Here is a 25,007-nt window from a genome sequence, read left to right as displayed (position 1 = left end):
GTGCCGAGGAATCACAAGAGTAACGTGAAAACAGGCTTGCGGCTTCAAGAGATTATGCCAGATTAGAAATGTGCAATTTCTGTCAACGAAGGCGTGTCGAGGAACTACCAGAGCAATACGAAACCAGACTTGCTGCTAAAAGAGAAAGTGAAAAAAGAAGGCGTGCCGAGGAATCACAAGAACAGCAAGAAAACAGGCTAGCGGCTGATAGAGAAAGTAAGAAAAGAAAGCGTGCCGAGGAATCACAAGAGCAACCTGAAAATTATCGCCTGGCATTCAGGTACAGCCCAGTCGATGATTATAGCCTGAGTAGATGTGTTCAAATCGGGACTATGTCTAAAATTTGTCCCTATTGTAAGGCCTTGAAATTCAATGGTGAAACAATGGGAATGTGTTGTGCCTCAGGAAAAATTAAACTTCCTCTATTGGCTGCACCAACAGAGCCATTGAAGACTTTGCTTACAGGAACTACATTAGAATCTAAGCGTTTTTTTTTATCACAGATCAGAAAATATAACTCTTGTTTCCAAATGACGTCGTTTGGTGCCCAAATCGAAAATCCAGATCAATTTATGCCTACTTTCAAAGTAAAAGGGCAAATTTATCATAGAGCAGGGTCACTTCTACCATTCTCAGGCGAGAATCATAAATTTTTACAATTGTACTTCATCAGTGATAGAAATTCATAATTGAATGCACGTCGCGAAATTTCTCCCGAAGTTGAAAGGAGAATCGTTTCCCAATTGCAATATCTTTTCCACGAAGATAATAATTTAGTGCATCTGTTCAAAACAGCCATCGATTTGATGCCTACTGATACGCATAAAATTGTTATTTCCGCTGACAAAACGCCTCCTGGCCAACATATGCGTAGATACAATGCTCCAGCTATCGACGAAGTGGCAATCGTTATGGTCGGTCATAAGTTTTTACCTCGAGATATTATTCTTCAGAAGCGAAACGCGCAGTTGGTAAGAATTGCTGAAACTGATCGATGCTACGATGCCTTACAATATCCTATCACTTTTTGGGATGGAGCCGACGGCTATCACTTTAATATTAAATTGATAAATTCAGCCACTAACAAAGAAATGAATAAGAAATGCAGTGCAATGCCTTATTATTCCTATAGACTAATGTTTCGGCAGGATGAAGACAATTATATTTTAAAATACCGTCAATTGTTTCACCAATACGTCGTTGATATGTATGCAAAAATTGAATCAGAATGTTTGCTATTTATCCGTCTGAATCAGACCAAGCTCCGCTCTGAACAACATTCATTTGCGAGATGCAGTTGTAAATGACGGTAATACCACAAACGTTGGAAAATTAATGATTTTACCTTCGTCTTATGCTGGCAGTCCCCTTCATATGCATGAATATGCTCAAGATGCTATTGCGTATGTTCGTCTCTATGGTCGTCCAGATTTATTTATTACATTTACATGTAATCAATCTTGGGACGAGATACAGCAGCTTTTACTTCAAGGACAATCGGGGGTTCATAGACATGACATTACGGCCCGTGTCTTCCGGCAAAAGCTGAAATCACTGATAAACTACATAATAAAACTTAAAGTGTTTGGGTCAGTGCGATGCTGGATGTACTCAGTGGAATGGCAAAAACGAGGATTGCCACATGCACATATACTAATCTGGCTACATTATAAAATTACTTCTAACGAAATTGATGATGTGATTTCCGCTGAAATACCTGATGAAAATGTCGATAAGGGGTTATATGATGTTGTTGTAAAAAATATGATGCATGGACTTTGCGGTGCATTGAACAAAAATTCACCATGCATGGCCAAAGGAAGGTGCACAAAGCAACATCCTCGACTTTTAGTACCCAACACAATTACTGGCAATGATGGTTACCCACAATATAGAAGAAGATCTACTGAAGATGGCGGTAAAACAGCAATAGTAAAGAAGCATAACAGTACCACCATCGAAGTAGATAACCAGTGGGTTGCACATTAATATTGCTTGCGGGAGATTTCAGGCAAACATTACCTATAATACTTAGTCAACCCCTGCAGACGAAATGAATGCTTGCCCGGAAAATTCTAATTTATGGGCACACGTAAAAACATTAAAATTAAGTACAAATATGCGTGTCCGATTGCAAAACGATGACTATGGTCAAACATTTTCAGATCAATTGCTGGCAATTGGAAACGGAAAGCTCCCAGTAGACTACATTTCAGGACGGGGAGAGTGGGGCACGTTGGCCAGTGGGGCAGGTTGAACACTTGGGAATTGGTCTGCCATCTATTGCCAAAAAATTTTGTAACTGCTACTGAATGTGAGAAATTGCATCATAAACATGTCATGAAAATATGGTGGCTATAGCGTCTTTGTGAAAAAAGTGGCGGACAAATTTTGTTTTTTCGGTAAGTTTTTATGAAAAATCAAGGTAGACGTAGTGTAATTTTGAGAGAAAACGAGAAAAATAATTACAATAAGATTTTTATCGCAGGAAAGCCAGCTGATTGGCTCCATTTTAGGCTTGGATCTGAATTCTTGACTTTAACAGTTTTTAAAGTAGCCATGTTTTTGTTTAGCTTTCCTCTGTGGGGCAGGTTGGTCACTTTTTTATGGGGCAGGTTGGTCACTTTGAAGACGCAATGTCCAACCTGCCCCACAGTGTGAAAGAAAATGTTATTTATATTTTCTTTGAATATTCTTTATTTTTTGTTATTGTAAGTGAGATTTAACAAAAATGAGGACCTACAAGAGAAAAACAGAAAATGGGACCATTCCTCCTGAGGTTATAAGACAAGGTGTGCAAAAAATACTGGAAGGAGGAAAGTTTGCTACTGTAGCCCGTGAGATGCATATCCCCCGATCGACTCTTAAGCGCTACACTCAGAAGTTCTTAACAGAAGGTGGCACAAGTACAAATGATGTCAGTGAAGTACCACTGGAAAATTTTATCCCACGGTAGAAAACGTGCAAAATATTTACGGCTGAAGAGGAGAAAAGCCTTGAAAATTATCTTATTAGAGCATCACAACTTCATCATGGACTTTCAACAAGGGAGGTCAGAAAATCAGCGTTTGATTTTGCTGAGAGACTAAGGATATTCATCACTGGGAAGAAGCAAAAACATCTGGAAAGGACTGGCTCTGGGCCTTTTTACGCTGCAACCCAACACTTTCTCTACGATCTCCAGAAGCGACAAGTATTGCAAGAGCTACTGCCTTTAACAAACCTGTAGTCAATGCTTTTTTTGACACATACGAGTCATTGCTGCGCAAATACAGTTTTTCGGCTTGTGATGTATGGAATTTAGACGAAACTGGCCCCACTACTGTTCAAAATCCAAGAAAAATAGTGGCCGAGAAAGGAAAGAAGCAAGTTGGAAGAATTACATCAGGAGAAAGAGGGGTGCTAGTTACAATGTGCACAGCTGTGTCTACTCAAGGAATTGCCATCCCACCATTCATGATTTTTCCGAGGGTAAAGTATCTTCCTCACATGATGAAGGGATCTCCGCCTGGGAGTGTGGGCGTTGCTCATCCCTCGGGATGGATGACTGGAGAGAACTTTGTTGTTTTTCTTGAACATTACATCCGCCACAGCAAGCCTAGCGTTGAAAGGCCAGTGCTACTTCTGATGGACAACCACACTAGCCATGTTACCATTGAGTCGCTTGAACTGATGAAGAAGTCCCACATCCTTGCATTAACCTTCCCGCCACACACAAGCCATAAACTGCAGCCGCTAGATCGAAGTTGTTACGGACCATTCAAGGCATACTATAATGCTGCCTGCGACACGTGGATGACAAAGAATCCAGGAAAATCCATTTCTATTTACGACGTAGCGGAGCTAGTTGGAACTGCCTTTCCTCGTGCATTGACTCCAACGAATATCACATCTGGATTCAGGGTTGCCGGAATTTGGCCTTGTGATCGTTTTGTGTTCGCGGATGAGGTATTTCTTGCCGCAGAGGTTAATGACAGACTTGATCCATCTGGTATTGCGCAACGAGCAGGATCAGAGATGTTTGTTGGACAAGATAGTGGAAGTCAATCACAGTCAGAACCAAGTTCAGCTGATCTTCAAGCCCTTGTGGGATCAACGTCTGCTGCACTTAGACCAGAAGTAGTAAGACCTTACCCAAAAGCACCACCAAAAAAGGGTGATACGATTAAACGGAAGAAGGGAAGGTCTCAGGTTCTTACTGACACACCAGTAAAAAACGCTTTAATCAAAGAACTCTCAGCTAAGAAGAAACGCAAAGGAGAAACTGAGGAGAAAAAAACCAGTAAATCCAGTAAGAACACCGCAAAAGAAATGCAACGTAAGGCACTTTTCGTCGAAGCAGACAATTTCAGCTCAGATAGTGAAAATGAGATGGTCTTTGACGACGATTCCAACCTTGATGTTGATATGGATGACTGTACAACTGAAAAAGATGAAGTCAGTGTTGGTGACTTTATCCTGGTGGAGTTTTTAGGCAAGAGAGTGAAAAAGTATTTTGCCGGTGAAGTCAAGGAAGGCACCAGTGAAGGATATGTAGTCAACTTCCTTCGGAGGAAATCTCCCTCCTGGAAATTTGTTTTTCCTGAAGTAGCTGACGAATCACTAGTTCCTCAAAGTGACATTGTTATGAAGCTTCCAGTTCCCAGGATCTCTGGGGGGACCGATCGTGCCGCAAAAGCACTAGTCTTCGACGTTAATGAATAAATGAATAAAATGTATTTTTTTTGTATCTAATGCGAAATTGCTAGTTAAATGTTGCATTTTACGTAAAATATAATTGAAACAATAATAGTACTACAATTGTATCTGGTGTTAGAAGTAATAAAGAGACTATTAACAGTGTGACCAACCTACCCCCCTACGGGGCACATTGGTCACTTTCGACCTCATCTGTTAAAAATGTTACTGAAGAGAAAATAACGGTAGATTAAATCTAAGAAAAATTGTGGACGTTGAACAGGAAATGCTGTATCTTTTGACACTAGAATCATTTTCCTAGCTTGCACACTTTGGCCACACAGTCTGCCAAACCAAAAATGTGACCAACCTGCCCCACTCTCCCTTATACAGCTACCTGCTGAATTCTGTAATTTAGTGACGTCCAGAAATGAATTGATTGAAAAAGTATTTCCGAATATTCTAAACAATTATAAAAATAATAAATGGCTAAGTGAAAGAACGATTCTTGCACCCAAAAATATAGAAGTCCACGAAATCAACAATATTGTTTTGACCAAGATTCGAGATCAGGCAGTCCTTTACAAGTCAGTCGAAACAGTTTTGGAACCAAATGAGGCAGTTAATTATCCATCTGAATTTTTAAATTCCGTGGATCTTTCATTGTTTCCACCACATGTGCTACAACTAAAAATAGGCGTACCAATAATACTGTTAAGAACAATCAACCCACCAAAGCTTTGCAATGGCACGCGACTTGCCGTAAAAAAACAATGGAAAACGTAATATAGGCCACAATCTTGACAGCGCCTTTTGAGGGTGAGGCTGTTCTTGTTCCTCGCATTCCCATGATTCCGACGGATCTGCCTTTTCCATTTAAAAGATTGTAATTCCCCATTCAATTAGCATTTGCAATCACTAACAACAAAGCTCAAGGTCAATCATTAGAAAATGTGGTATAGATCTTAATACTGATTGTTTTTCCCACGGACAATTGTACGTTGCATGTTCGAGGGCTGGTAAACCTGACAATCTATTTATATGCAGCGACAATTGGACAGCAAAGAATGTTGTATATTCGGAAGTTTTACGCAGTTAATTTTTATTGTATCTATCTATCTATCTATCTATATAAAAACGAGTTGTGTGTATACATGTTTGTTTGTTTGAAAAAAGAGTGTTTGCATATGACGTCATTATAAGTACATAAGGCTTTGTATATGCACAGACAATGGAAAAGCCAAGAATGTTGTATATTCGCAAGTTTTACGTAGTTCAAAACACATATATAAATATATCTATATTCATAGGTGGTACACAGGGACAAACAACAATGGCGCGTAACGATTTACGTGCGCGGGGGGGCTTAGGGGGGGGGGGCGCAAAGCACCCCCACCAACTACGTGTTGGGGTGGCGCGAAGCGCCACCCCAACAGCTAGTTATTAGTATAATAATAATAGCAGTATGATAGCATAATTGTACTATAGTATAATAATAGTAGTGCAATAGTATATTACTATGATATTATAATAATATTATAGTATATAATAGTATCCCAATAGTATGATAGCATAATATTAGTATAATAATAATAGTATAAAATATTTCTGACATAAAACGTAATACTTGACCAAAAAGGTAAATGTAATGTTTGACCAAAACGACACATCATTGGCCCAAGATTCTCATTTAAAGGATAATTCTTCTTGACTTCGTCTGTTTTGATGGGTGTTGTCGGGCTGAAAAACGTCTTTCTAGCTAATTTATCTACTATGGATTGCCTCCCCATAGTAGCACAATATTTATAGGAATGAATATATAATGAGTTGCAGGTCATAGGCTTGAGACTGTCTGTGCGGGATTTTGACTCTTGTTGATAGAAGAGGATCACCAAGTGCTGAAAACCATATTTCGACGAAGATGGGCCCAGAATTCTACAAAATCTGGGCCCAGAGTTCATTCTGGAGATCCCAGGGACTTCTTGGTGTAAGCCGGCTTAAGCTCTTTGGTGTAGACTTGAGAAGATGTGTTGGTCCTCGCTGTGTACAGGTATCCGGGACTATTGCTTTTCTTGAGGGCAAATTAATTTCAATGATTTAAAGAACATGGAAATTGGAATGTTATGACGTTAATAAATAAGCTCGTATCGGCATTTTTACCGGTGAATTCAGACCATTCGCACTGGACTTATTATACCAGGGGTAGGAGGCATATTATACCAGGGGTAGGAGGCATACAATTAGGTGTTACAGAATTTGTTTACTCAGGCAGGAAGGATGGGGTACATAAACAGGGAGTGGGGCTCATAATGTACAGGGAAGCTGCTAAGTCTTGTTTAGGCTGAGAAGGTATTAATAACAGAATAGTAATCGCTTATTTTATTACTAAAAAGCTCAGCGTATCATTTATGCTACCATATACCTCTGTTAAATCGTCTGACGAAGATACTTGTGACTAGAGAGATATATTTTACTTACAGTTAAAGGAGTAGATAGATAGGGTCCCAGGAAGATTTTGTTTTTGAAGTTTTAACGCCAAGTTCAGTAGAAATAGGAATAGATGGTATCGTAGCCTAGGAAAGAAAACAGTAATGGCTACAGTCTGTTGCAATTTTGTAGGTGTAACATTTTGCTTACATTTTGTATTGCTCGTCGATTTGGCTTGGTACTTTCCCTTCGATAGTTCGTCCAATCCGTGTGATCCAGAATAATGATATCCGAGTTTTTTGTGGTGTTGGGAATCAGGAGTCTTTGAGGTCTATGTATAGAGATTTAAATATAATGCCTGCAGCTGGATTACGTGATTTTTATACGTTGATTTTTATATATAGGTATTACAGAGGTAGCCTTCCTGATTGTTTTACAGGAATATTTTGTGAGAGGTCTGATGTTCACCACCACATTACTCGGATACGAGGTAATACTGAGGTTCCTCGATTAGTTTCAAGTAGGTCTTCTTTTTCACATATTTACAGAGCTTCGAAACTTTGGAATAAACTGTGTATATATATCAAGGAAATAGGTACCCTTGACCAGTTTAAGTCTGATTTACGTGTGGAGTTGCTCGGTAGGTATGCTTTTGAAACAGATTAAATAGAATAAATTTTACATAGCTTATTCATTTGTAATATTTATGTATTTTTTTGTTTTTTTGTTGTTGTCTTGGGGTCACGCAAGGGAGTGTATTGTTTATGTTTTTTTGTTTTTTGTTGATTTCAGTATATGGTCTCATTCTCCATATTTTCTTATTCTCCATATTGTCTCTTTATTTTCTTTGAATTTAGCACAGCCTCGCAAGCTTCGCTTATGTTGTGCTATTGATTAAGAAATGTTTATTTCTAATAAAATTGTTCTACTACTACTACTAAAAAAAAAAAAAAAAACAGTTTAGTTATAACATATAGCCTACGGTGTTTGGTCACAAAATGGCCCATTAGTCTTAACATGGTATTCATATGATGGTAAGAAAGTAAATCTAATTGGTTATGTTATTGTAAACCGAAGACCAGCAGGATTAGTACAAGATACTAGGGTAAAGAAAGTGGAGAAAATATTAAAATGTAAACTAAGGAGGTATGAAGTGGAAGCCATGGTCAAAATTGCCCTGGATTTGAAAGATGCTGCTAAACAGCATAATAGTAAAATATTGTACTGGCATTTCAATAAATTGAGAAGTCAATCCCGACCTGTCCCAGTTAAAGATAGGAATGGGGCCACAATTAGTGATAAGGAAAGAGTTAAAGAGAGATGGGCAGAACATTTTTAGAATGTGCTAAACCAAGATACAGTTGCAGGTAAAGATATAGAGGAAAATAAAAAAGTTTATGATACTTAGGATGTGAAGAAAGATTTATTTTGTGAGGAAGAATTAGCGACAGTACTAAAAGGATTAAAAAAGAATAAGGCTGCAGGTGCTTATAGTTTTGTAAATTAGTTTCTTAAATAATGCAGCTATGAGTTTAGAACTAAGTTACTGAAGATTATGAATATGATTTTTGAAAAAGGGGAAGTGTAGACAAAGTATGTGTAGTATGTGTAGGCTACAATTGCTACATACACATACAAAGTATGTGTAGACTAAAGTGTAGACAATGTAGACAAAGTTTTAAGAGAGGAACAGTGCAGTCAACCCAATTTTCACTCTTAGGTTAATAACTGAGAAGTGCCTGAGCTATCAAACACCTTTGGTCCTCAGTTTTATAGATTAATAGCAAGCGTTTGCTTAGGTTGAAAGAAGATTTTAAGCAACGCTCTCATCCTTGTATGGTATACTAGACAAGTACATTAAAGTGATTAGTGATATATGTGAGGATAACACTGCTGTGGTTAAGGTAGGAAATAAGATTAGCAGCTGGATTCGTATTAGATTAGCAATCAAGCAGGGTTGTCACTATCCCCCTTTATATGGATTATTTTGATGGATCTTGTCTTAAGAAGCACAGAAAAGGCAATTGGAGACCCCGGAATCAAATGGGGAGGAAAAACTATTTTGGAATTAGATTATGCTGATGGTTTAAACATCCTAGATGAAAAAGGGAGAAAAATGAATGAATTTTTTGAGGTTTTGCGAGTTCAGGGTGCTAGAATAGACTTGACAAAAAATTTCAAGAAGACCAAGTCACTAAAGCTAGGAATAAATGACGATCAAAAGGTGAAGTTGGGTAATGAAAATTTTCATCAGGTGGACAGCTTAACTTACATAGGTATTATTATTAGTAAAGACGTTGTGAGCTGTGAAGATGTTAAAAGTAGAATAGCCAAGGCCCAGGATGTTTTTTCACTGTTAAAAAAAAGTTTGTAAAAATAGGAAGATAAGTCAGCAAACCAACATTAAAATATTGGAAGCTACAGTGATGACAGTGGTTAAATATGGCTCTGAACCATGAGCGCTCCGAAAAGTGAAGGATGATTTGCTAGATGTTTTCTAGAGAAATTAGCTACAGATTGTTCTAGATACCCGACTGACTGACCGTGGTCAAACAGTAGGCTACACGAAATAAAGTGTGGTTCAATCTCGCTTTCTAGAGCTATAATGAGATAAAGGATGAGATGGCTATGGCACGTTCCTCGGATGAAGGATGACAGATTCCCAAATATTGTTCTTTTTGGCCAACTGTCTAGGGGTAAATGGAAAGCAGGTTGTCCATTGTTGCGGTGGGAGAAAGTCATAAAGAAAGATTAAAAGGAAATGGGGGCTACCTTAGAGGGTGTAAAGAGGGAGGTTTTGGAGGAGGAGCATGTTTAGGTGTGTTGGCCTCAGGCGGGTTGGTGCTACGTTTAGTTGATAGTAATAGTGGTAGTAGTAAAAAGATAGATGTTCACACTTGTTTAAGCCTCCTTATTTTGATTTTCTTGTTTGATGGAAATGACAAATAGCTTTGGTGGGATATTTTGAACATAAAGAGAAGATGAAATTTTAATTTGAGTGCTATGGAACATGGCAATTTTGATGTGCAAATTTTTTCGACATCACGATGTTCTACTGCCTAACTGATTACAGCTTATTCACAGAAATTTACAACAAGGTAGAACTCAATGCTTCTCCTTTATCACAAAAACAAACCCACAGCAATAACAAATACATATTTCACAAAAAAAAGAAGAAGAGGCCAGAATACGAAGGGGAAAAAATAACTGGAGGAAAAAGTAAGTGGAGATAGGAAAGTTAATCACCAAATAAATTAAAAAATGGAACAGCCCGTTACTGTAGGTTGTAAGAACCGTCTTATTTGGTTTCTTTTTTGCCCTTAAGCAAAAGTTTTCGGAAATTTCTTAGCCGGATTTGTTGCAAATGGGGAATAAATTCCTTTAACAGAAGCCATAGAGAATAAGGAAGTCTGAACAGTTTATGTTGAATGTACTGCAACATCATCTATTTTGAAATCTTCCTTTGGGTAAAGAATAAATAGATTTGCCCTTGATAGCATAAAACTAATACTAATACTTTATTTATATACCAGCAAGGACGTGACAAAAGACACCAACCAGTAAACAACAAGTCTCTGAAAAGCGGTTTTACAGAGAGGCAATTGATGTGTTAATAAGTATTGGTTGACTTTAAGGTATTTATTTATTTATTTATTTTTGTATTTTGTAAACTTGTGGAGAAGAGAGCTTGAGCCAAACAGGAAGAGCCGTATTGGTACCAGCCGGCCTGTATGGCTTAAACAGCTGGGAACAGACAGCATGAGTACATGCATTTTCTAGAAGTCAATCAAATTCTGTATTGTGTATCTAACTGTAATTTAAGTTGTATTATGTATTTTTAATTGGTTTATGGTTGTGAAAAAATGAAAATTGAGTGAAAATATGTAGTTGGAAACCAAAAGGAGCTAGTTTAGGACTCCAGGTGCTTTTTCTTAAAAACAAGAAGTTTTTTAGTTTTTGAAGCTTGTTTTTGGTTTTTCCTGTTTTAGCCACGAAATTCAATTCTTCGTCTTTGGGGCTTGTGATAGCAATTAAAGTAAACAATTGTCCTCTTGTCCTTCTTAAAACAAGGCCGTATCTGGTTCAGTCTTGGTCTCAGGAATCATCCCTGCTTTCGAATTTCCCTCTGAAAAAATTCATTATTATTATCAATGAAGAAATTAAAAATTTCAAGTTTGACTCTTTACCACAATTCTGCTTTTTAAGACAATTAAAAGCTTTAGCATAAAGAGCGAGGGATTGCGGAGGGGACAACCCATTTCATATACGGAGTAATTTCTGTTCGTTTTAAGTTTCAATGTTGCTCTTTACTTTCAGTTAGAAAAACTAGTTTTTTTATGTAATTAAACTAAGAATTCAAGAAAAATTCCTTGCTAAAAATTTTGTTGTGTTCAGGTCGACTGAAATCTTAAAACCTTGGACAGTAGTTTAAAATAGGAAATTTTGAAACAACTCACTTTTCTCAATTTCCAAGAGAAGAATAATCCTCGATTTTTTAAGAATTCATGGTAAAAATAAAGTTCAAGAACATACAAATTCAGCAATACCTAGCAATTACGATTATTGTGCTTGGAGAATATTTGCAGGGTAGCGACATTCTTTTCGGGCCCTAATAGTCATAATAGGGCACCACAATGTTCAGAATGTTACCTTTTTGCACAAAATGCGGCTGAATTTGTAATCTACCATGAGAGACCAAATATTTGTAAATAGTAGGACATGTTATGAATTAAATGATGCATTTTTTTAATCAAAAGATCTTGGATTTTAAATCTCACTGTTGTTCACTATAAACCTTATCTTTTAAGTTTGCTTTGATTTTATTTTTTATCCTTTTTTTTAATTTTCTCTTGTTTTCAGAGACGGCACCCATAGATTCGCCACTGTGATCTTGAACTCCTGTGATTTTGGAATTGGTCTCATCCTAATTTCTAAATATCAACTTATTAGTGTGTAAGAGGTTTTAAATTAAAAAAAATAGTGCGATATGCTTTGGGTTCACTAAATATGCATCCTCTATCTGAGAAAGTGGCTGCTCCTCCCCTCCTCGACTAGCGGTACCATATCCATGTTTCAGAATGTGTGGCAATAATTAGTGTTTTAAATGTACGTTGTAGGTCAATTATATTTGATACAATTGTTGTTTCCTTCCCTTCTTTTTTCCGAGACGGAGCAGCAAACTTAGTCACACTTAGTCAAATTTAGTCAAATTTGACTAACTTATTCAAAGACTGTAGATTGATTTAAACTACAAAGACTGTAGACTGATTAAACTGTAAGACTGATTTAAACTTAGTCAAAGACTGTAGACACAAAGAAGTTATGATGTTGCGAAATATCTGTTCGAATATTGAAGATGGCACTGTATATTCAGTTAGTTATTATAGCTTATACAAAATATTATAGTAAAAAGTGACACCATGGAGGAATTAAGCCACCTAAATTATACACTTTAGAAATAGATATTATACGACGGTAATAGATAGATACTAAACATCAATTAAATAGGTAAAACTTAATAGGTAATAGACAAAACAACAGTAGGGAGAAGCACCAATAAAAGATTTTTCAGTAAAGTGAATGGATTTTTTCTCTCTCTCTCTCTCTTATTAGACAAGGTAAATTTACAGTTTAAATAGTTTCCTTTAGAGATAGTTTCCTTAGATCAATAGTTTCCTTTAGATCATATATCTCACTATAAAATCCTAAACGTTTATGGTTTTAATAATCTAAACGTTTATAAGTTTATGGGTCAATTCTCGCTTTAATCAGAATAAAAAAAAAAAACACTATTAAGATCTTTGGATTTGAGACTATTTTCAAATCATTTTAATGAACAATGGTATTTACCTACACATATTGGTGAAAATTTGAAATCGATAACGAATATGCTGTTGCACATACCCATATAGCTTTGTGCATTTAAAAAATCGTTATGACCAAGTGCATAATCACCAGTAATGGCTACTAAATATTAACACTTGCTAGATTTATGTGTTGAAAGCCTAAAAAAAGATAATTTGCCAGAATTTTTTGACTTTTTGAAGATTGATTTGGTGGCTCCTGAGACTTGGCGGTTAAACCGAATATTTAACAATATTTTGTACTTTAAACTAATGTCATGTTTAGGCTTGTCTAGTATGTTTTAAAAACAACCATGCAAAAACGATGGAGTGGTTGCAGTATTATTTTCGGATTTTGGGGATTGGGGAGATGGCGTTTTAAATAGAGATGTATTCTGTAGTATGGTATAAATTACTTCTAAAGCTGTTGGCGCATCAGACCCACCGACTTTTTTTCTCAAATTCATTCATTATGAAATATCTAAATGAGCACATTAATTCTAAATGAATATAACAGAATGAAAACCTCCCAGCTAGATTTTCATTAGAACTTGAAAATTGTTTCCGAATGATACTTTCTTCGATTTTCTGGTACCATCCATTCTGCATAATAAGGCATGGGGAAAAATACAGGGGAGAAACGCAGACTTTTTTAAGCCAATAATATTGCATTTGATTATAAGCACCAGGGGCCTGAGCTCTGCACGGTAAAAACAGACATTTCTTTTTAATCTTTCTTGCAAAAAAACAAAAATTATGCTCATAGAGCATAAACTAAGAAAACTGTTTATAAATTCGTTGGCCTTTAAAAAGACATTTTATGGGGTTGGGAATTGGGAAAGCTTAACAAGCATACGGAAACTCCCAAAAATTGATGTTGCTGAGGTATTTTTAGGTATTTTGCTGAGGTAGTTCTTAATCAGGCAAACTTAGTTGAATTATTTATATACACATTTTTTATAATGATAAATTCAAATGCTTTATGTATATAAAAGACAAGGCTCACTTTTGAGCCTTTTTTTAACCTTTAATAGCGCAATCTCTGACTTTCAGATTAAGTAACTAAGTTTTTAAAGTTGCTTCTTTATACGTTAGGCATACAATTTTCAAATGTTAACTAGTCAAGTCAGTTCAGAACCAATACTTTCTGAGGCCAAAACTGCATCGCACGCACCCCCTCCGCCCAAATCTATTCAAAACTTAACTCTTTACTCCATCTCATGAAGTACCAATTTCCTTTCAATGTGTGCGGAGAGGCATTGCTCCGTCAGTCTGACCCCAAAAAGCATTCACCAGTTTTTCTTTGTCAACTGTGGAACTGTTTGTATAGGAGGGGATACCCTTTTTGGGGTCTCTTCAAACTCATCATAAAAAGAGTTAAACAGTTACCAAAAAACATGCATATTTATGTAATCTCTTTTTTTTTACTACAATAAGAGGATAGGTCCATTTTATGCAAAATGTTTGCCAATGAAGACTAATCAAGGATTTATACTTATAAATTCTTCTCAGGAAACAGTGAAATCACTCAGTTCTTTCAGAAATAGTGATTTGCATTTTATTTTTGTCATTTAGCTTTTTCGCTCATGTTATATTATTGAATTAAAGATTATTGCAAGTTTTATTGTACAGTTTATTAATAGTAAAAATACTAGAAACTTTTGAACTTCTCGTATATGCGATGACAATCAAGAACGACAGTATGAGAAAGGACGGAGTTTAATTCGTAAAACCAACTTTTTTTCTGTAAAAGCAGAGTTTGTTGTTGCCCCTTTTCCCATAACCCTTTGTTCTGAAAAATCTTTGCAGACTTCTTCTTCTCATTCCCAGAAGGATAACCTTATGCTGGCTCGATTATGACTGATTACTTTTTATTGAAATTCAGTAACTGAGAAGTGTACCTGTCTTGAGTCATGTGAAACAGCGGAAAGACTATGATATTGAGCTGCTGGTCTATGCAACCATAGGGACTACAGGAACCTCGGATGTAGCAACCAATTCACCTTGAAGAGTTGCGAAATTAAACCCTCAATCTGCAACAGAGAAAGGGTGAAGATACGCTGTTTATGATACATAGCAAAAATCTATTTTCATAAAAATCATGTCAACCTTTTATAAAACAAATAGCCTTGCGTGCAACCAGCATAAAAACTAATCGGGAACCACTATTCACGTCGCTATTTTTCAAGTCTAAAGCAGAAATTTAAAGAAGTCTAAAGCAGAAGCCTAAAGTCTAAAGCAGAATAAAAAAATAATCCAAACTTTTGACAAGAAGAAAGACAAATTTTGGGTACAATGAGGTGGACAAAAAAAAAATCCTGTTGTTTCAAACTTATTAGACATGAGATTATTGGAAAGCTACAAAAAATCTGGAAACAACAGGCAAACTATAAATGAAGGTATTCTCCTAGTCTGGAATCATGTCTATCATATTTTGAGGAACTAGATAGAAATTTGTCATCCTTGCAAATGGCCAATGGTGTGTCTTTTTTTATTCTTAAATGCATTAGCAAGGTCACGTACTTTCCAAAACTTTACCTTGCGGCCCTGACTATGCCACTAAAAATAGTTTACAATTCTATAAGGATTCCATTTCATAACGGAAGAATTTGACTGAATAATACATTAAAGAACAAAAAAATTCCTTTGGACAAAAACTGGTCTTGAAATTAATAAATTTCTTCATAGAGACAGTGACGAATGCATTCAGTGAGAAAAAATTCTCCATTTTTCTTTCAGTTTCATCCCTTCCAATCTCCAAGAATAATCCATGGTTTTTATCCTTTCTCCAAGTCAAATCCTGACCCTGCTCATTGATATTTCGAAGATAAGGAACATAAGATTCTATATTTTTGGAAGATGGTTTGTTTTTTTTTTTTTTTTTTATTATTATTATTATTCTTAATGCTTTTAGAAGGAGCTTGAACTTTCCACAACTCCACATTGTGGTCGTGATTATCCTATTAAGAATACTGTCAAATATTGGGAAAATGTTTTGAAAAACTGAAGAATTTGACAGAATAATAAATTCAAGAGCAATAAAAATCCTTTTGGACAAATTGAGTCTGAAAATAAATGGATTTGGTCATTTAGACAAACAACAAATGCATTTTACATTAAAAGATGTTTCTTCTAATTTCGTCCCTTTAATCACCAAGATTAATTATCCTTGGTTTTCTTCTTATTCGAAGTAAAATCTCAATCCTGCCCATCCGTGGCACAATTTCGTCAAATTTATGAGGGCGGGGGAGAAATTGGAGCCAATTTTCCTGAATCAAATGATATGATCGGTGAAAATTGAAAAATTAGCCATATAGTACTATAAAGCCAAAAATATATTAAAAGAATACTGACCCTTTTTTCTGGATGTGAACAAAGACCCGTTCTTCTTACATAAAGCTATTTTAGTACAAGGGTTTTGAGGAAACTAATTTCTACCGGGGTCTTGGCACAGTTGCCTTCTACCTGCCTCATAGCAAATTACGCGTCTGCTGCCCATTCGTGCTTCAAAGAACATGAGAATCCAGTGCTTTTGAAACAGCCTTACAACACAAACACAATTTATTGATTTTGAAAAATTCTATTCTTATTTGAAATCTATTCAATTTCTGTTGATTCTTTTTTTTATCCATTTTATTTTATTAGCCATTTATTTATCCATTTATCTTTATTTCCAATTATTCTATTTCCTCTGTGGAACTATTTACTAGACCTCTAAGCGTTTCTCAATTTTTTTTTTTCATAATTCTGGTTTAAGGGTTTAGAAGTTGTGCTACTGGATTATGCTTATTCTTAAGTGACAGTAACTTCATCAAACTACACATCCGCAATCTATCTATATGTATAAAAGTAAGTTGTTTGTCTGTGTGTCTGTCTACTGACGTCATGTTTGTCAACTGACGTCATTATGCAAATTTCTCATAGCAAATTACGCGTATGCTGCCCATTCCTGCTTCAAAGAACATGAGAATCCAGTACTTTTGAAACAGCCTTACAACACAAACACAATTTATTGATTTTGAAAAATTCTATTCTTATTTGAAATCTATTCAATTTCCGTTGATTCTTTTTTTTATCGATTTTATTTTATCAGCCATTTATTTATGCATTTATCCTTATTTCCAATTATTCTATTTCCTCTGTGGAACTATTTACTTGACCTCTAAGCGTTTCTCAATCTTTTTTTTCATAATTCTGGTTTAAGGGTTTAGAAGTTGTGCTACTGGATTATACTTATTCTTAAGTGACAGTAACTTCATCAAACTACACATCCGCAATCTATCTATATGTATAAAAATAAGTTGTTTGTCTGTGTGTCTGTCTACTGACGTCATGTTTGTGTGTCGACTGACGTCATTATGAGGATTGAGCATTATTCCGTTATGAAGTTGTTTGTCGACTAACGTCATGTTTGTCGACTGACGAAATTACTGATCGTGACAACGGGACACAAATGAAGACCGGGACACCGGGAAACAGGGGATATAAATGATGACTGGGACACTCAAAGAGAAATTACAGACTGGGACACCGGGACACAAATAACGAACGGGACAAAGGGAATATAAATAACGACCGGGAAATAGGGATACAACTAAAGCGGGGACTTCGGGGGGCACAGGGGGATATATAAATGACGACCGAGACACAGGGAATGTTCAAGGGCAATCATTAGAATAACCGAGGGGCACGGGGGGGATATATAAATGATGACGGAGACACAGGGAATGTTCGATTAGCAATCACCATTCGCAAGTTTTACGTAATTAAAAACATATAAATATCTATCTATATTCACAGGTGGGACACAGGGACACAATTACAATGGCACGTAACTAATATGGCGCGTAACGACTTACGCGCGCGGGGGGGTTTGGGGGGCGCGAAGCGCCCCCACCAGCTAGGTGTTAGGGTGGCGCGAAGCGCCACCCCAACAGCTAGTATATTTATGAAATTGCCTAAACTATTGAGAATTGAAATACGTCAAGTTAGGCTTGGTAAGAGGTGGAGGTATTAAATTAAATAGAGAGGTAACATTATAATTGTTGCTATCTTGGAAAGTTAGGCTAGCAAAAGTTAAACTTTAAAAGATGGTTATACAGACTAGACTAAAGTAGCCTATGTCCTGGGAAGGTCTTTTGAAGTATCTACCTCCACTCTTTCTCCCTCAGAAGGGCTCTGACTTTTGATTACTTTCAAAAATCTTTGTGTTAAAAAAAGTAAAACCTTGCAAAATAGATCTTCTGTATAAATGAAAAAGGGTAGGAAACCAGTTACCGATCCCTAACAAATAAAGCAACACCCCCCCTTAAACCTCACCGATTATCCTTAGGTATGGTACTTTTTCATATATTTCATCCTCGTGCTTAATGTACAACAGCTTTCTTGCTCATTTTGATATATCTATTAACACAAAGCAGTGCCTAACTTTTGCTTGTCCAGGAAATTTGCAAGGATTTTTAATTTTTTTTTTAAAGACATATAATTATTATCAATGATAAGACAAAATTTTGATCAGTTTTTAGGAATGGTGCAGTTTTAAAATGGTCAGTTTTTATTGCACTTGGGATTAACCAAGGGACATAGCGATCGCAAATTCTGTCAGTCTGTCCCGATTTTGCTAATTTAGGCACTTCCAAGTAAGCTAGGACGATGCAATTTAGCAGGCCTATTAAATTATATAATAGGCGCACCGGACCAGATTAAATTAAAAATAGTCGTTTTCCTGATTTGACCATCTGGGGGGGGGGAGTGGGGGGGGGGCCGGTCAATTCGGATAAAATAAAAAAAATGAAGTGTTTTTAACTTATGAACGAGTGATGGGATCTTAATGAAATTTGATGTTTGGAAGGATATCGTGTCTCAGAACTTTTATTTTAAATCCTGACCGGATATGGTGACATTGGGGGATTTGGAGGGGGAACCTAAAATCTTGGAAAATGCTTTGAGGGGAGGGATCGGCAGGAAACTCGGTGGAAAAAAAATAACCAAAAGTCCTAGATACGTGATTGACATAACTGGAACAGATATGCTCTGTTTGGGGGAGTTGGGAGGAGGAGGATTAATTCTGAAAAATTAGAAAAATTAGGTATTTTTAGCTTACGAACGAGTGATCGGATCTTAATGAAATTTGAAGGTTGCAAGGATATCGTGTCTCAGAGCTTCTATTTTAAATCCCAACAAGATCCGTTGACATTGAGGGGAGTTGGGGGAATGGACCTAAAATCATGGAAAACGCTTAGATTGGAGGGATCGGGATGAAACTTGGTGGGTAAAATAATCGCAAGTCTTAGATACATGATTGACAGAACTGGAACGGATCAGATCTCTTTGGGATAGCTGGGGGGGGGGGTTAATCCTGAAAAATTAGAAAAAATGAGGTATTTTTAACTTACGAACGGGTGATCAAATCTCAATGAAATTTGATATTTAGAAGGATACCGTGTCTCAGAGCTCTTATTTTAAATCACGACCGGATCCAGAGACATTGGGGAGAGTTGGGGGGACCTTAAATCTTGGGAAACCCTTAGAGTGGAGGGATCGGGATGAAACTTGGTGGGAAAAATAAGTAGAAGCTCTAGATATGTGATTGACATAATCGAAATGAATCCGCTCTATTTGGGAGAGTTGGGGAGGGATTAATTCTGAAAAATTAGAAAAAATGACGTATTTTTAACTTATGAAGGAGTGATTGGATCTTAATGAAACTCCATATTTAGAAGGACTTCGTAACTCAGATCTCTTAATTTAAATCCCGACCGGATCCAGCGTCAATGGGGGGGATATCTTGGAAAATATTTAAAGTGGAGAGATTAGGATGAAACTGGGTGGGAAGAATAAAAACAAGTCCAAGATACGTGACTAACATAACTGCACCGGATATGCTCTCTTTGGTGGAGTTGGGAGGGGGAATAATTCGGAAAAATTAGAAAAAATGAGTTATTTTTAACTTACGAACAGGTGATCAGATTTTGATGAAATTTGATATTTAGAAGGATCTTGTGCTTCAGACCTTTTATTTCATATTACAATCAGATCCCATTACATTGGGGGGAGTTGGAAGGTGAGACCAGAATTCTTGGAAAACGTGAAAAAAGGGGTATCTTTATCAAACAGTTCGTGGTAACGAACTGTAGTAAGGAGCGACCCGGCTCAATAGTAACCAAAACTCTAAAAAATGGAATTTTGATACCAATACCTACATCCAAAGAATCGCATTTTAATGCTGATTTTAAATATGTAAGTTTCATCAAGTTTAGTCTTATCCATCAAAAGTTACAAGCCTGAGAAAATTTGCGTTATTTTAGAAAATAGGGGGAAACGCCCCCTAGAAGTCATAGAATCTTAACGAAAATCACACCATCAGATTCAGCGTATCAGAGAACCCTACTGTAGAAGTTTCAATCTCCCATCTACAAAAATGTGGAATTTTGTATTTTTTGCCGGAAGGCAGATCACGGATGCGTGTTTATTTGTTTTTTGTTTTTTTTTTTTTTTTTTCCCCAGGGGTGATCGTATCGACCCATTTGTCCTAGAATGTTGCAAGAGGGCTCATTCTAACGGAAATGAAAAGTTCTAGTGCCCTTTTTAAGTGACCAAAAAAATTGGAGGGCACCTAGGCCCCCTCCCACGCTAATTATTTTACCAAAGTCAACGGATCAAAATTCTGATATAGCCATTTTATTCAGCGTAGTCAAAAAACCTTATAACTATGTCTTTGGGGACGACTTACTCCCCCACAGTCCCCATGGGAGGGGCAACAAGTTACAAACTTTGACCAATGCTTACATATAGTAATGGTTATTGGGAAGTGTACAGGCGTTTTCAGGAGGATTTTTATGGTTGGGGGAGGGGTTGAGAAGAGGGGGATATGCTGGGGGAACTTTCCATCGATAATTTGTCATGGGGGAAGAAAATCTCCATGAAGGGAGCGCAGGATTTACTAACATTATTTAAAAACACAATGAAAAAATAAATATGAAAAAGTTCTTTCAGCTGGAAGTAAGGAACAGCATTAAAACTTAAAACAAACAGAAATTATTACCCATTTGAGGGGCTCAACTCCTCCTAATACCTCGCTCTTTACGTTAAAGTATTTTTAGTAATTTCAACTATTTATTCTACGGCTTTTGTGATTCTGGGGTCATTCTTAATGAATTGGGACAAAATTTAAGCTTTAGTGTAAAGAGCGAGGATCTGACAAGGGGGCGAACCCCCTCATATATGTAATAAAAATATGAGAATACAAAAGTTCTTTACGTAAGCTAATTTATAAGTTACGTAGATCTTTTACTAATAAAAATATTCGTAAAAAATTAAAAGTTCTAGTTGCCTTTTTAATTAACCAAAAAATCGGAGGGCAACTAGGCTTCCTCCCCCGCTCTTTTTTTCTCAAAATCATTCGATCGAAATTATGAGAAAGCCATTTAGCCAAAAAAAAAAAAAAAATGCAAATTTCGTTTTAATTATTCCTCTGCAGAGAGCCAAAATCAAAACATGCATTGATTCAAAAACGTTCAGAAATTAAATAAAAAAAAACAAGTTTTTTTAACTGAAAGTAAGGAGCGACATTAAAACTTAAAACGAACAGAAATTACTTCGTATATGAAAGAGGCTGCTTCCTCATCAACGCCCCGCTCTTTACGCTAAAGTTTTTTACTGTTTTAAAAATAAGAATTGAGGGACAGAGTCAAACTTTAGCGTAAAGAGCGGGGCGTTGATGAGAAAGCAGCCTCTTTCATATACGAAGTAATTTCTGTTCGTTTTAAGTTTTAATGTCGCTCCTTACTTTCAGTTAAAAAAACTTGTTTTTTTTATTTAATCTTACGAATAGGTGATCGGACCTTAATGAAAGTTGATATAAAGAAGGATCGTATGTCTCCGATGTTCAATTTTTTACTCAAATCGGATCCGGGGACATGGGGGCTGGAGGGGAGAAAGAGGAATCTTGGAAAACACTTAGAGTGGAGAGATCGGGATGAAACCTGATGGGAAGAATAAGCACAAGTTTTAGATACCTGATTGACATAATTGAAACGGATTCGTTCTCTTTGGAGGAGCTGGGGGGAGTTAATTTGGAGAAATTTGAAAAATTGAGGCATTTTTAAATTAAGAATGTGATACCTGATCTTAATGAAATTTGATATTTAGACGGAACTCATGTCTCTGAGCTCTTATTTCAAATCCCGGCCTGATCTGTTAATATTGGGAGGAGCTGTAGGGGGAAATCGGAAATCTTGGGAAACGCTTTGAGTGGAGGAATCGGGATGAAACTTGGTGGGTAGAATAAGTAAATGTGGTAGATACATGATTGACCTAACCCAACTGCATTTGCTCCCTTTGGGGGAGTTAGGGGGTAGGGTTCAGTGCTTTGGCGAGTTTGGTGCTTTTGGACGTGCTAGGACGATGAAAATTGGTAGATGTGTCAGGGAGCTGCCCAAATTGACTTGATAAAGTCGTTTTCCCCGATTTGACCATCGAAGGGGCTGAAGGAAAGAGGAAACATTAGAAAAAATGATGTATTTATAACTTACGAGTGGGTGATCGGATCTTAATGAACTTTGATATTTAGAAGGACATCGTGACTCAGAGCTCTTATTTTAAATCCCGACCGGCATTAAGCCTCTAATTTTCCAATTAAATTAATCTATTGATTCTTAGAAAATTGCTAGAGCTTATACCATTTGAGCTCTTGGTTCTTGTTCTTTTAGTTAGTTGAATATCCCTCACAACAAGCCTTGCTGGTTTCAACTTCACATACGAAAGTGTTACTAAGTTATTGCTGTTACATCCTTTTGACAACCTACACACAGACGGCGTTTGTGATTCAGTTTACTTCAAAATTCCTCCTCAAAATTCCTTGAAAATTTTAACTTTGTGCCCTTAGGCATGGTTTTAATAGTAGTCACAGTAACGCTGTCGATATTACTAGAAATATTATTTAATAGTAGTAGTAATAGAAGCAGTAGAATTAATATATTGCCTTTAGGTCAGTAGAACAATCCTCTGATCCTGGAATTTTCAGCTGAATAAAGTTAGCCGTTACTATGACACTGCTGATATGTCCTTTTGACAACCGTACATATACTTCTTGAATTTTTCATCTTAACCCTTTAAGTCCGGATGTCCTTTTAAAAGGACAAGAACGTTTGATTTGTAGCAACAACTCGTGTATGGTTTCAATCGGCGTATACCGTCGCTTATATGATTCAACGGTTCAAGACGCGTCGAACAAGATGTCGCACAAGGTGGGAGCAACTAGGTTCAGTTGCTAGGCCAAGATTTGTGAGAGAGGTCCAAAAAAGGGTTAAAGCTGGGTATTGATTAAAATATTATTAAAATTTTTAAAAAACTTTCAAAAATTCTAGAAAAAAATCAGAGTGTAGTTAGATAGTGTTAAATTAGAATTTGATAAGAGGCTAGGATCCAACGGTCAAAATTCTGGTGTATGAACTAGTTTTTGACAAGCTGTCCTTTCGAAAGGACATCCGTCCGAAAGGGTAAACAACTCGACGGCTATTGCATGAAAGAACATCGAAGGAAAATAATAAATGTATATCATATATTTGAATATGTTTTAACGAATGTATATTCAAAGTATATTTCAAGATGGGTGACAAGTTTGAGAAGGCACTGAAGAAGTCACGAAACGTGCGCGCTTGATGAAATTTTGAACCAGAACAAGCCATAGAAATGTTTATGGAGCTCAAAGATGGAGATGTTTAAGAAATGTTGGATCTTTCAGATTCCGGTGATGACGAGAGTTATAGCCAGTATTTACCGCTGAACCTCGAACTAAACGACTTCTACGAGTTAACACAGCTGGAACCGATGTGAGACAGCCCCCCCTCCCGATAACTGTATTGAGTCCAATGATCTTGAAGAACTTGGGCCCTCTACTAGCTCTTGGCCCTCTACTAGCTCTGACAGGGCAACTGAAGATCAGCAATCTTCAGCAAAAAAGATAAACCGACGAATTAGGGGCGAATACAAGTGGGGTTATAAGGGCTTCGAACCTTATATTGAATATCAGCAGGTTATATGTGCATATACACCCCCCCCCCCCCACAACAGAGTCCATGTCCCCAGCCAAATATTTTTCTATGTTTTTCTCTGATGAAATGACTGATAAGATATTGATAGGGACGAATCGCTATGCAATGACGAAGGACAATCGTCTGTTCAAGGTGAGGCCCTTAGTTGACGAGAATTTGACGAGAACTGAGCCTGAAGAAAGACAGAGTATCGATTAACAGATTAACCCATTCAAGGAAAGATCTGTTATGCGGCTCTATCTCCCAAACAAGCTGCACAAGTGGGGGTTCAAAGTATTTACTCGAGCTGGAAGTAGTGGCAGCATGTATAACATTGAAATTTACCAAGGCCAAGGAACTGTGGAAGCTGGGGCCTTCGGTCTTGGTGGAGATGTTGTTATGAGCTCTTGAGATCCCTGGAACCCCAAGCGGGGCCCAAGATATTTTTGACAATTGGTTTTTGAGTGTAGACCTTGTCGTTCATTTGTAGGAGATTGGATTTGATTGCGTTGGGACTATTCGTCGGAACCGTTTTTCAGGATGCGAACTGATGGACGAAAAGGAAATGAAACGGTTTTGTATGGGACACGTCGACTGGAGAGTTGAAAAATCGACAGAAGTTTGCTTGGTGTGCTGGTATGATAACAAAGCGGTCACGCTTGTGTCGAACTACGTTGCACTTGAGCCCAAGGATACCGGTAGACGTTGGGACTCCTTCGAGAAGAAATACGTGGAAATCCAAAGGCCCGCAGTGATCAAAGAGTATAACAAGTACATGGGTGGTGAGGACTTGGCTGATATGCTTTTTGAGCTCTATCACTAAAACCCGAAGGCAAGAAAGTGGTATTTGCACACATTCTACTACGTTCTTGACAGTGCCGTGGTCAATGCTTGGCTAATTTTTTGTTGTCACTGCTGGCAGTCCAATGACAAACCAATGCCTCTTCTGAACAAAACCTTCATTGCAAGCTCTCTCGGATACTCTGACACACCCCGAAGGCGCCCCGGTAGACCATTATTTTTGGAA

At 37.0% G+C, this 25,007-nt stretch overlaps 1 protein-coding gene across 1 annotated transcript; it reads left to right on the top strand.

Moving 5' to 3' along the window:
* The first annotated feature begins 23,555 nt into the window (after positions 1 to 23,555).
* On the top strand, positions 23,556 to 24,803 carry LOC136042537 (piggyBac transposable element-derived protein 3-like). The gene is made up of 2 exons (XM_065727500.1): positions 23,556 to 23,597; positions 24,471 to 24,803. Exons 1-2 carry the CDS (start codon positions 23,556 to 23,558, stop codon positions 24,801 to 24,803), a joined length of 375 nt encoding a protein of 124 aa, XP_065583572.1.
* The last annotated feature ends 204 nt before the right edge of the window (positions 24,804 to 25,007 follow it).

Source organism: Artemia franciscana, unplaced genomic scaffold (assembly GCF_032884065.1).
Source record: "Artemia franciscana unplaced genomic scaffold, ASM3288406v1 Scaffold_1426, whole genome shotgun sequence".
Lineage (NCBI taxonomy): Eukaryota > Metazoa > Arthropoda > Branchiopoda > Anostraca > Artemiidae > Artemia > Artemia franciscana.
The sequence above is the reverse complement of the archived record's forward strand: the minus strand, read 5'-3'. Positions and strand labels throughout refer to the sequence as shown.